This window comes from Gobio gobio, assembly GCF_949357685.1.
Source record: "Gobio gobio genome assembly, chromosome: 17".
NCBI classification, from domain to species: Eukaryota; Metazoa; Chordata; class Actinopteri; order Cypriniformes; family Gobionidae; genus Gobio; species Gobio gobio.
The window spans coordinates 27,244,669-27,258,726 of NC_137110.1; the positions used below are offsets into that span (position 1 = coordinate 27,244,669).

The window sequence follows — 14,058 nt, forward strand, 5'->3', positions numbered from 1 at the left end:
AAAAGAAGATACTATACATAAGCACTTGCTACATGTCATCTCATTGGACTGCTAAAGAGAACCAATATTTATCCAGAAATCTGTTATATAGTGTTTTGCGAGCTTGAATATATATACCATTCAAAGGTTTAGGGACCGTAAGTTACGGTTAGGGTTTTCTTCCAGCAATGATGCATTAAATAGATAAAAAAATGACAGGATTTTTGTAACAATGTACCACTGTCTTAGCAAAAAATAGAGCCCATATTATGGATTTTTGAAAATTACCTTTCATGTAGAGTGTAACATAGTAGTGAATGAAAACATCCTGCAAAGTTTTAAATCTGAAAGTATATAAAGTTATTGTCTCTCAAAAGTAAGAGTCGACTCTGAGTCAATTAAACGAATCGTTTCTTAAACGAGTCCTTAGACGTTTCGTTGAGACGTCAAGACGAAACATTAGCATATTGCCCGTCCACTTATTGTGGGCATAGACACCAGGGAAAACTTGAACCACCTCAAACACTGCAGCCGATTCATGTGGATACTGGATAGTATCATGTCGAGAAGACTCTACAATGTGTTTATTGTGTTTCATATTGTGTAGGTATCTGGCTAACCAGCTAACTTACGTTATTACTATCTTACTAAAAATACTATGGCAAATCAGCTGTGGGCTGCAGTATTACAGATTTGTTTTGCAAACCTTAATGTTAACTTACATCCGTCATTCACGTTAGTGCTTGGCTAACATATGCGCTGTTATTGATACAGTACCCACATGTGCACCGCAGTAAATTAGAAACACACATACAGGTTTGTTGATGAACGCACACTTGTTAATGCTGATGGTGAAGAATTACAGTTGAAACATCTTATAATGTACCTCAAACTGAGTAGCTTCACTGAGAAACGTCCTGCTCAAGGTTTGGGTTGAATAACTAGTTCTTCCAATGTGTCATCATCGATACGGACTTGCACTGGGATTGATGTAAAATCAACGTCATCGTAACTGTCTTTACAGTGTGTACAATCGCTGAGCTTTAGGAAGCCTCCGGATGGAGCTGGAGTTCAGTTATGGTCATGGGCTAGACCAATCACAACAGACTGGGCCATCTGACTAATCAGAGCAGAGTAAGCTCGGGGAAAGGAGGAATTTAGAGAGACTGTTTCATCCATCGAGTCGTTGAGAATCATTGACATTGTGGTGATGTGCAATGTAGGGGAGATGTACATGAGGGTATGGTTGTAACACTTTTTCCTTCAGCACCTAAAACTACCTTTTTTCACATCTGAAACTTTTAGGCAAAGTACCCACATTTGTCTACTACAAATGGCAACAATTTAAATTTCTTCAACTATATCACAGACTTTGTGAGATGATGACAAATACAAGGTGGTCCTTGGTTACAACCTACCCCACTACTGGGGTAGGTTGTAACACATACTGGGGTAAGTTGTAACAGGTAGACAAAATGCACAAAAACCAAGAGTTCTCCAAGTGATATGCCAAAAAACGAGCTAAACCAATCAGGCCCCGCCATTTCTTCTCATCCCAGGTGTGTAGATGCTATATGTTGAATTCCACCGCGAGTTGATAGGCAAACTTTCGGACCTAAAATAAATCATAACACAATGTCTGAGTAGCGATACACATTTTTTAGAAATTGTCTAAATGTATGTGTTGGTAGTTATTTCACTTTTACCTGATTTAAAATATTTTCTTCATCATTCACAAACATTCAATTGAGTTTGCAGGAAAGGTCCACAAATTAAGAGGTCTTGAATTTTGCCTTTTCTACCCTGGGCCTGTTCTCAAGACGCTTATCCGTCATGCTCACCTCACGTGGAGTTAGCCCATAGTATATATCGGCTGCCTGGCTTGTATACTGTGACAAAGTCTCCTCCTGCTCCCTGGTGACGACTTGGGGCCTCATTTATAAAACTTTGCGTAGGATTTGCGTCAGAAGTGGCGTGCGGATGAAACATAGGACGTGCGTACTTACAGAAATATTTGGATTTATAAAACCGTGCGCACGCACATCCTACGCAGTTTTCCCTTAATAAATCACAATCAATTCTAAATGTAGCGCAGCTTTTGCGGCTTCATGTCACGCCCATAGTTGCCCATAAATAGTCCGTGAAACGCCCACAAGTTAATATTCATCGATTGCGAAATCATGGCAAATACAGAGAGGAAATCAAAAAAACGTAACTTCACTCAATGTCAAGTAGAAGTTATCGTTGGCGAGGTGGAAAAGAGGAGAAAAATGTTGTTTTGGAGGGCACAGTGTGGGCATTACTAATGCCAAAAAGGCACTTGAGGTGCAAAAGGTTGCAGACGCCGTAAATGCTGTAGCCTCACAACCTCGGACCGTGGCCGAAAAAAAAAGAAATGGTCGGACATCAAAGTCGAGGCAAAAAAGCGTCTAGCGCTCCATCGCCAGAGTGTGTCTGCCACGGGTGGGGGAGAGGGGACACCGGAGCGGACCCCTCTTGATGAGAGACAGGCGGCAATTATTGGGGAATCCCTATTAATCCCTATCCCTATTATCTATGTGGAAATGGGAAATAGTTCAGTGCAAATGTAATTTCTTGCAGCTTTCTGAATGGTTGAGACATACGTCATATGTTATTTTATCGAAAATAAAACAAACTAAAGGCATTTGCATGAATACCATGAAGAATTTTTGACTATGAAAACAACTTTCCCCAGTGGACAATTAATACATCTATCTATCTATTTATCTATATATCTCCCTAATTATCTATCTATCTGTCTATCTAATTGCATCTATATCTGCTCCGCCAGACGGACACATTGACAAGAATATCAGTTTTGTACATTATTTCGTTCTGTTTACCATATTATTTATGAGGATAAATTGCATAACATGCCAATATTGTTGCAGAACATATTTCACTTTTTTTTTTTTTTTGCATTTCTGTTGTAATTTTCATTTGATTTTGTTTGTTTTACACTGCAGATCGATCAAACGGGTGTTTGTGTAGGCTGTTAATTGTAATACTTGCTTTATGAAGTCTTCAAGTTATTTATGAGAGGCAGTATTGCCATTTCTTTTACACAACAGTCTACGGTTTCACACACTTTCACGTGTTTCTTCCATCTGCCGAGAGTGTCGCCATTTCTCATTTCACCCGTTTTTGTGCGTACGCCTGGGTCAGAGCTTGCGTGAAGGACTGCACATTTTCCCGTCAAGTTTGCTTTTTATAAATACCAATTATTGCGTAGAGAGCGGCGTACGCCTTCTTTTGTGCGTACGCAACGTTTATAAATGAGGCCCCTGGTGAGGACTGTAGTATCCTACACGAGGAAGGTCCCTCGATCCCTGGTCTTTCATTTCTTTATATTTCTGCCAATTAGCCTGACGTCGTCATACTCAGATTCTAGTCAGAATATGAGTCTGATACTGCTCCATTGGGCTTTGATTATGGGGCGTGTTTCAACCGAACCAGCAAAGAAAGTGCCTCTGCACTCAATTGGATAGACCTACAACCAATCAACGGAGTAAGTGACGTATGTTGAGCAATGCATAGTTGTCAACAGAACTCAACTGCACGCACGCTGGAAGAAGTAGAAGAAGATGAGGGTAAACGATCTTTGCCGGTGTTGTAAAAACAATTTAAAAATGAACTGTCATTTAAATGACTTAGTGAGAAAAGTAACATAAGAGAAAATTAAATTCAATAAGATCAATAAGCTTTTTAAAGGAAAAAAAGCAGTCACACTAAAGTTTGTTTGTACTGTTTGTAGAAAGAGAGCAGCGTACCATTGTCCCTCTCATCAAATCAAGAGATCAAGAGAATGGAAATAATTAAAAACAAAAACAAAACTTTACAAACTTTAACAAGGGGGGTAACATTTAAGTTACAAAATAATATATAGTATGATTTGAGCCACGGTTTGATGTTTTGTCACCTAAAACACATATTTCATTATGTGTGTGTGTGTGTGCGTGTGCGCGTGCGCGTGTGTGTCCATGTTTTTCTATCCCAGTGGGCACTTCAACCTGAATGCACACAGACTCATGGAAGGGAATTGGATCACTGTGGGGACCTGAATTGAGGTCCCCATGAGGAAACAAGCTTGGCTCATTTTCATGAGAAAATGCCGAAACTTTTGTGTGATGGGTATTTAGGGGTATAATAATAATAATAATAATAATAATAATAATAATAATAATAATAATAATAATAAACTTTATTTATATAGCACTTTTCAGGCAAATAATGCAGTTCAAAGTGCTTTACATAAAAATAATGTGCAATAAAAACATATCCATCAAACATGGTTATGGTTAGTGTAAGGGGACATAATATACCGTTTGTACAGTATAAAAACTATTACGTCTATGGAGAGTCCCCACGAAGATAGCAAACCAGATGTTTGTGTGTGTGTGTGTGTGTGTGTGTGTGTGTGTGTGTGTGTGTGTGTGTGTGTGTGTGTGTGTGTGTGTGTGTGTGTGTGCGTGTGTGTGCGTGTGTGTGTGTGTGTGTGTGTGTGTGTGTGTGTGTGTGTGTGTGTGTGTGTGTTGTCCTGCATTGTTGGCTTTTAATCACATTGCAGGATCAAACATCCACTTCTGATTGAAGTGAAAGATCAGAGCATGCCAGCAGTCACCAAGGAAACGAAGGAAGTTATAAGATTGATGCAGGAATAAAATTATACATGTATCCATGTTTCAAATGCTACTAGTGAATACACATCCTGATACACAAGATACAACATATAGAAAACACAAGTAAGAGCTGTATAACGATCCCAACACTCCCTCTGCATTCCATTCAAATCACTTATGGAAAACTAGCTGCAAAAATGGATCATTGAGAAGTCATATATTGACCACCCACCTACTGTATGTTTACATATTTAGTGTGAGTACATATTAAAGCAACAAGCCTCAAGAAGCTGTGTTTTACAGTGATGGGGATTGTTAGGCATGGCGCAGTGCGGCGTAAAAGTGAAGATTAAAAAATTCAAATGAAATTGTAGGAAAAAGGCCCCTTAAACTCACTGAAAATGTATGAAACATAACTGAACTTCCTTTTATCTTTATTTGAAGATTTGATGGCACTACGTACAAAGTTCAAGTTTTATTATTGAACTGATTTATAATTATACATTAATATTTTGCAACACTTATAATGTTTAATAACATGTTTCTTTTTATCTTTCGTAGGGTTCCATCACTCCCTCCCTTCCTCCCCATACACCGCAGAGCCCGAGGGTCACAGGTTACCACCCTCAGGGACGTTATCGTCAGAGTTCTTGAATCAGGGTGGTTCTTCAAAGATCCTTCTATTACTCTGCAATGTTGCTGGATCAGACCAACAAGCAGCAAGGTGACTAAAACATCTTAAACCTAATTTTACAGAAGGAGCCCTCTGAGGGTTTCCTAACCTTTTTTTGCCAACTTATCCCCAAATTGTTTACTGAAGTCCTATGAGATTTCAAGAAATGTTCTAACCCATTCAAAGAACCCTTTGATGGATAGTGAAATGGAGCAGTGAGTCCTTTCTCTATTGTTTATAATTAAGTGGTACTTTTTAACTTTATAATATTGTGTAAAGTAACATGTTTTCATATTTTAAGATTCCTACTCTACATACATGTACTTGTAGCCTACATTTGAATTTTGCTTTATACATTTTAATATGGGAGGGTTTCGCTGAACCTTAGCTTCTTTATTTTAGCTTTAGCTGAAGTTAGCTTAATATTGTATTTTGTTTAACACATGCTCGGTTTCCCACAAAAATTAGTTTGAAATCAAACCATAACGGGTGAACCCTTTGAGGTACCACTGCTAACCCCTTTGAAGACCTGCCGGTTAATAAATATAATGAATCATTTTATAAAATACCTTTCAAAGCTTTGGGGTCAGTAAGATTTTTATTTTTAAAGAAATTAATACTTTTATTCGGCAAGGATGCCTTAAATTGATCACAGTGGCCAGTAAACCATTTAAAATGTAACAAAAGATAACTATTTCAAATAAAGGCTGTTCTTTTAAACTTTCTATTCATCAAAGAATCCTGTAGCACAGTTTACACATGTATATTAATCTGTTTTTTCTTTATAATATTTCACAAATGTACTGTTTTTATATCAAATAATAGCAGAAGAGACTTATTAAAAAATCTTACTGACCCCAAACTTCTGAACTGTAGTGTATGTTTATTAAATACATATTGAAATTAATGACTCTTTTTATATGTAATATTCTATTTTGTTTTGAATTGTTTTACACATTTAATGTAAAATGTAAATATAATTTAACTATTTGCAATAACAAAATTTGAAGCAGATTTGTGTAAGGCTGCAGCATTCAGTCCTTGACTTGTTTGTTCCTGCAGAAACATTATCGTGTGATTTAAAAGACCATTTAAAGTCCATGTATATTTATAATTTTAAAGATCCAATATCCCAAACGTGATGTTCTATACGTCAAGAGATTCATTGGAAATTCATTTTAGACCTACTGACAAGAGACATTTCTAGATTCACAAAGACATTAATTCATACAAGTCAGATCAGTCGCTGTCAGAATCAATAATACAAGTAAGTAAACTGCAGCACAGGAATCATCTTACATGCTCCGACTACAGCTGCACTGATAGGCTGGACTCTGGGGAGTGCTGCATCTGGCCGTCTTTGTCACTAACCTCCAGCTGTCAATCAAAGTCGCACACTGTCTCGCTCTCTCACCCGTGGACACAGGGCAATGGGTGGAAACAGATGACGGGTATTCCCCTGGAACACCTACAAATGTCAGGATGACATTTTAGGGCCCAGGAGAGAGAGAGAGAGAGAGAGAGAGAGAGAGAGAGGAGGGGGGGGGGGGTGTATGGGGAGTGTTTGTGTACTGCACCTTAATGGCAGATGCCTCCGGTCTCTAGACAACATTTGATAGCGAAGTTGTCTCTCTGATTCAACGATTGCAACAAAATATCAAAAAGTAGGTTAATATTTTCAATGTGATAGGATGTTTTAAAAAGGGGAATTTTGTAACTTTTGCAATGTTAATTTGATCCTGTCATAACTTAATGTGCAGAGGCAACTTCAATGGACTTCAAAATTTCATTTATAGGTTGATTTCCCCAAAGAGTGTGAGTGCTTTAGCTCTGTAGCACTTTCAAAACATTTCTCTGTTTGCTTGACTCGGCTAATATCACCAGTTAGGGGCAGGACTACCTGTAATATCTGATTTCTGGGGAAGTGACTGTTTAGTCCTTGGGAAATCGTATTTTTTGTGTGTGGTGCAGCAGTTTGGCTAGCTAGACTAAATGACAAACCACACTGCAGCTTATTCTGGTCAATGACTGTCCATTCAGTCAAGAAGTGATGGTCTGAATGACATATAAAGCAAGAGACCACAGTTTTATTTTTAAGATTTATCTGACATTCATTTCAATAAGTTTATACCGCAATATTTGACTGGAATGGAAAAAAAAACTGGCACAGCAATCTTTACCAATGAAAACACTGGAAAAAATAATGGAAAACCTTTATAGATTATAGACTTTCTGCCTGTCCAAATTTTTTTACAGAGTATGTAGTTAACTTAATGCTTACTAAATTACTTCAAACTAAACTCTGTATATCTTTCAAAGATTTGATGCCTCTAACCTGGCAAACTCAGGCAAATCCAATTATTATTTTTTCCTCAACAAGCAAGCATGAATAAATGCTGTTTCCCCTTTGTAGCGCTCAGGCAGGGGAGAGTGAGGCAAAGATACCTATTGCAGCTGTAGTTTATTTCTAAAAGAAGATGATCCAGATTGCGGAGATGACAGCTTGAAAGTGACTGCTTAGTTAAACCAAGACAGTGGCTGCATCTGAAAACCTAGGCAGCTGACTTGTTGCCTCATTGCCTTATCAGACAATGGGCCCTATTTTAACGATCTGAAACGCAAGTGTCAAAGCGCGAAGCGCAAGTAACTTTGCGGGCGGGTCTCGGCGCTGTTGCTATTTTCCCGGCGGGATAAATGGCTCTTGCGCCCGGCGCAAATCTAAAATGGGTTGGTCTGAAGTAGCTTCATTATTCATAGGTGTGGTTTGGGCGTAACGTGAATAAACCAATCAGAGCGTCATCCAACATTCCCTGTAAAAGCAGGTGCGCAAGTTCCATTATGGATTGCTATTATTATGGCGTATTTACCAGGCGCACGCCAGGAGCGGTTCACAGCCGAGGAGACTGATGTTCTTGTAAGAGCAGTGAAAGACAGAGAAGTTGTGTTGTATGGGGATGGGAGAAACCCACCAAAAATAGCGTCAGTTAAACAGGCGTGGGAGGAAATAGCCACAATTGTTTCATCAGCTGGCATCCCCAGGACGTCGCACCAGTGCCGCAAGCGCTACAGTGACATCAGAAGACGGGGAAAGTCCAAGCTTGCCAGCATGAATCGGGCACGCCGTGTAACGGGAGGTGGATCTGCCTCTACTCAGGACCTGACGCCAGCAGAGGACATCGCTGCGTCCACCCTCACCGATTTTTTTTTCCTGGTTCTTGACGGACAAACCAATTTGTTAGATGTCCTTATATACATATATGTCTTGCCAGAAGTTGCCACTATTGGGCAAACAGGTCTCCTTAATTATTAGACTACAATTAGCCTGAATAATTTGTACGCTAGATTTATGCCTATTTTTTCACATCTTCGTGGCACACCACAATGATTTCCGTCATCTCATGTGTTAATATTTTTTAGTGTAACAATTTATGATTTGCAAAAATAACTGTTGCATCTGTGTAGATTACATGAGCAAAGTGTATGCGCGTTGTGCACGCTATACATTATGGTCAAGCATGCGCCCTTAAAATAGCATAATGAACAACGCGCAATGCGCCAATTGTTTCCAATTGTTTAATGGAACAGCAAAATAGCACCAGGGATTGTTTGCGCCGGAACACGCTTCCTTTTTTGCGCTGAACCGCCCAGGGAGCGCAAGTTCATTCACTAGTTTAGCGACGTGCTTCTGTGGAGGGAAAAGCGCGCTTTGCGCAGGTGCAAAATAGGAATGACACATGCGTCGGTGTACAAAGTTAATTGCGCTGGGTGCAAGATAGGGCCCAATGACTTTTAAGGCAGCATAAACGCACAAAGGTACCTCATGAAACAGCAGCGTAACAGTTCAATGATCTACAGCTAAATAAAGCGAGCTTTAATGAGAACTAAACAAATATTTCATTACTACAGTAGTAATTTCTCAATAGAAATAACATCAGAATTGGAAAACGTTGGTCAAAAACGTACATTTACACACAAACTGACCTGCAACCACAACTTCCATACGCCATCTTTCTAGCTCATCTGTCATCGAATGGAATGCATAGGATTGTGGGATATCAAAGGCAGTGAAGGATACATATATGCTGCCTTCAAAAATCGATCAGATGAAGGTCTCTCAGGAGGCAGGAAGTGAATTGATAACATGCCTTGATACCTTCCTACCTTGAAATGTGTCCTCCGAAGGCAGCATTTTCCAGTTTTTGGACGCAGCCATGAACTGACAATCTCGAGAGCTACAGGGCTAGATAGATATAAACAGGGGTAAACGAGAAACTAAACAAGACACAGGTGAATATAATAAGAAACCAAGAAAAAATAATTAGTATGAAAAACAACCTAAAACACAGGAAGAGAAAACGGAAGCAATGGAACATAAATATCTTTCAAAATAAGAGCCCTAAACCGGTATAACATGACACCCATACTCTTATAAAGTCAACCAATCATATTAGAGCTTGCTGGATATCAGAAAGTGCATATTTATATAGTCAAATAATCTTAGACTAGTGACGCAGGCAAAATAAATAAGTATTCGGTCCACACAAAATTGTGCTGTCACTCATTTTGACTTTGACTTTCTCTTTCCAGGTTTGGCCCTCCATTCCTGATGAGAGTAGAAAGGACTCTTTCTTGGGAGCATTTGCGACAGAGTGTCTGCAATAAGCTTTACTTATTTCAAAAAAATACAGTCATAAAGGTGAGTGTGAGCTGATAATTTTTTTTTTATGTTAGCGGTATGTGCTGCGGTTAGATTAAGGGTAATTATGGGATATTACATTTCTTTATTATGACAGAAGCCTCTCGATAATAATGACACCGCTCTCCCTGCAAGCTTAAATATGCACATGAGGGAAGGATAGTCATACAGACCAATTAGTTGAATACAGGAGATGGAGAGATGAGATGAAAGAGAAATGGTCATGTGTACAGGTTCTCTTTCACTCTTATAAAATTCACACCTGTTGGACTTACTGACTGAATATGAATAAATGTGTTTATTATTATTTATCAGTCATTTTCTTTTAGATACATGCTGAAGTGCTATGTTCTTTCTTAATAAGTTTAAATATGCAGGAATGTCACCATAAATGGTCATGTGCCAATGCTGCCCTCTGAGGGCCATTGTTGTATCCGTTTTTTCCAAATAAGAGATTCTTGTTTAACATTCATAAAGTTGATCATACCATGAATTATCTTGAATTAAAATTCTAAAAATGTTTTTAATTACCGTAGTAGAATATATTTAACTAACAGCTTTAGTCATATACATTAAATGCATTTAATCATCTGAAGAGCCTGAAACTAGATGCCACTGTTTTATAACACCAGTCCTGATCATTGACTCAATCTTTTTTCAATGCTAATTCTTAGTTATTTGTACTTACAGTATTAGACCCATTATATTGTATATGAGCTCTACAACAAACTAAATGTATTAGAACATGTTTCAGAAAATTAATGAGAAAGAAAGACACAAGAGATCTTGCATTGTCTTCTAATTTCTCCAGTACAACAGATTGGCCAGAACTGCAAAGAGCAGAGTTGTATTGTTTTAATGTCTTCTCAGGATAATAAATTAAAGGACCAATATAAACTCACCTTCTCAGACAAAAGACTGCTGCGGTTTTCATCTGTTCATTGGTTCCCATTAAGTATTTAATTTATCACTCTGTATGCTTGAGTACAGCTCCATTTTGTTCTATTTCTGCTTTAAATTGCATCTTTAAAGCCTGATGTTCCTCTCTTCCTCAGTTCCACTATGCTGCTGTCATTCCAAGAGAATGAAATAAACAACTTTTTCAAACCTCTTTTAATGCATTAGTTCACCCAAAAATGTAATAATATCAAGAGAATTGTATTATTATTTTCAGTGGAGCTATTAAGAATTTTCTGTATTGTTGCAAACATTTGATCTTCATTATGATCAGATATTATTCTAAATCCTATATCAAATTTTGAATCTTTTTTTATATACAGTATATACTTGTATGTGAACCTGTAGGATTACAGTATCAGATATTTAAAAAGGTAATTGGAATAAGGTAATTAATTAGATAAAATTGGGTTTAGTTGGCCCTGGTCAGCTGAACAAATGTAAACCTGGACTTAGTTCACCCAAAAATGATAATTCTGTCATTTTCTCACCCTCATGTCATTCCAAACCCGTAAGACTTTAGTTAATCTTCGAAACACAAATGAAGATATTTTTAATGAAACTTTCCCTCCCTTCAAAGTCACTCCACCACAACTTTCAAGCTTCAGAAAGTTCACAAAGAGATGTTAAAAGTAATACATATGAATCAAGCTGTTTAATCCAAGTCTTCTGAAGAGGCACGTTCGTGTTATATGATTAACAGATTTAATTTTGGCTTTTAATCACATATAACCATCGATCATTGCACTTACATAGAAAACATAAAAGAGGGTCAATGGTAGCTCAACCGTACTTGCTTGAGCAAACCTCAAGCAGAAGTTTGACATGCCTTGTCAACTCATTATTGATGCTTCCCAGGCTGAAAAAGGTTGCAAAATTATTTTACACCAATCAGATTACAGTACTTATTATTAAAGTATACAAGTGGAAGAAGCTCAGCTACAATGTTACTTTAGTTGTCTAACAAATATCACTCCAGGAGAAAGACATCTTATATTCTCTCTTACATTATCTAAGATTGGTGTTTATGAATCCACCATCGAGCAAACACTCTCTAAGAAAATGTCTACCCGTTTAAAGTTTGCCAGAGACCGTGGAGCCAGACGACTACTGGAAGAATGTCTTGTGGACATATGAGTCCTAAATATAACTCTGGTTTAAATGAGAAGCATTGCATTTGGAAAAAAATTTAAAATAAAATATGAACCTCATCCCAACTGTAAAGCATGGTGGTGGCATTATTATTGTTTGGGGTTAATTTACTCCTTCTGGACAAGGCTTGATATCAATGATGGAATAATGAATCCTGCGTTTTCTACAGGGTGTCAGTCCTTGAACTAAAGCTCAACAGAAAGACCATGGCCCTTAACACACACAGGTCTGATCCACAATTACCGAAAATGTTTGATTGCTGTTATCAGTGGCGTAGCAAGTCCCGGGCCCATATGTAGCCAGCAGCCATATCACCCTGTAGCCCAAGACTGGTTTCCCACTGAAGCTAAGCAGGACTGAGCCTAGTCAGTACCTGGATGGGAGACCTCCTGGGAAATACTAGGTAGCTGCTGGTAGATGGTCTCTACCAGTGTTAGTGAGGCCATCAGGGGGTGCTCCCCCTGTGGTCTGTGTTGGTCCTAACACCCCAGTATAGTGATGGGGACACTATTCTGTCAATAAGCACCGTCCTTCATATGAGACGTTAAACCGAGGTCCTGACTCTCTGTGGTCATTAAAAATTACAATGTCCTTCGGAAAAAGAGTAGGGGTGTAACCCCGGCATCCTGGCCAAATTTGCCCATTGCCCTCGGTCCATAATGGTCTCCTAATAATCCCTGTAATCTCCTCTCCACCAATCAGATGGTGTGTGGTGGGCGTTCTGGCGCAATATGGCTGCCGTTGCATCATCCAGGTGGAGGCTGCACATGGTGGTGGTTGAGGAGATATCCCCTCCTCTAACGGCGGCTCCTGACACCCTAAGACACAACCTGAAACCAAAAGTTCTGGAGGGTGGAAGAGCAGATATGGTCCAGGGGGAGGGATGGAGGGCCAGGCCCGTGAAGGGGAACTGTACCAGGATTGGAGAGCAGAGGCGGACCAGGGGCCTCATTTATAAACGTTACGTACGCACAAAAGAAGGCGTACGCCGCTCTCTACGCAATAATTGGTATTTATAAAAAGCAAACTTGACGGGAAAATGTGCGGTCCTTCACGCAAGCTCTGACCCAGGCGTACGCACAAAAACGGGTGAAATGAGAAATGGCAACACTGTCGGCAGATGGAAGAAACACGTGAAAGTGTGTGAAACTGTAGACCGTTGTGTAAAAGAAATGGCAATACTGCCTCTCATAAATAACATGAAGACTTCACAAAGCAAGTCTTACAATTAACAGCCTACACAAACACCCGTTTGATCGATCTGCAGTGTAAAACAAACAAAATTAAACGAAAATTAAATCAAATCAAAATCAAATCAAATCAAATCAAATCAAATCACTTTATTGTCACACAGCCATGTACACAAGTGCAACAGCAGGTGAAATTCTTGGTGCAGTTCCGAGCAACATAGCAGTCATGACATGTACAACATTTAAAGCAGCATCAGATTACACATCTGATGCGCCCACAATTACTCACAGCACAGTAAAACACTACAATAAATAATTTACACAATGTGAGTGTAGTTCTCACAGCTTTAACCAATATACACATACTTACAATATACATATACTTTAAACAATATACACTAAACATACATTAAACAGTATACATTAAGCTATAATAATAATAATATACAATGTACAGTATCCATTATTATTCACAGTAGAGATCCAATGTACAATAGGTGCTATATGATAAATGATAAATAATAAATTATAATAAATGTGTATATAATGTGTGTGTATCTACAGTGGGTTGTGCTGAGTGATATTCTGTCCAGTGTGTGTTATGATCCTGATGGGTCAAGAGTTAAGGAGTCTGATTGTTTGTGGGAAGAAGCTGTTCTGGAGTCGGCTGGTGCGTGTTCTGATGCTGCGGTACCGTCTGCCTGATGGCAGCAGTGAGAGCAGCCCATGGCTCGGGTGGCTAGAGTCTCTGATGATCCTCTGAGCTCTCTT

The 14,058-nt window shown here is 38.8% G+C and overlaps 1 protein-coding gene across 1 annotated transcript in view; it reads left to right on the plus strand.

The window, feature by feature from the left end:
• usp43a (ubiquitin specific peptidase 43a) overlaps positions 1 to 14,058 on the plus strand; it is a 127,226-nt gene that overhangs the window by 85,223 nt on the left and 27,945 nt on the right. Inside the window, exons 7-8 of the mRNA XM_079841358.1 lie at positions 5,181 to 5,343; positions 9,880 to 9,988. Coding sequence (XP_079697484.1) covers positions 5,181 to 5,343; positions 9,880 to 9,988 — 272 coding nt within the window. The remainder of the gene's footprint in view (positions 1 to 5,180; positions 5,344 to 9,879; positions 9,989 to 14,058) is intronic.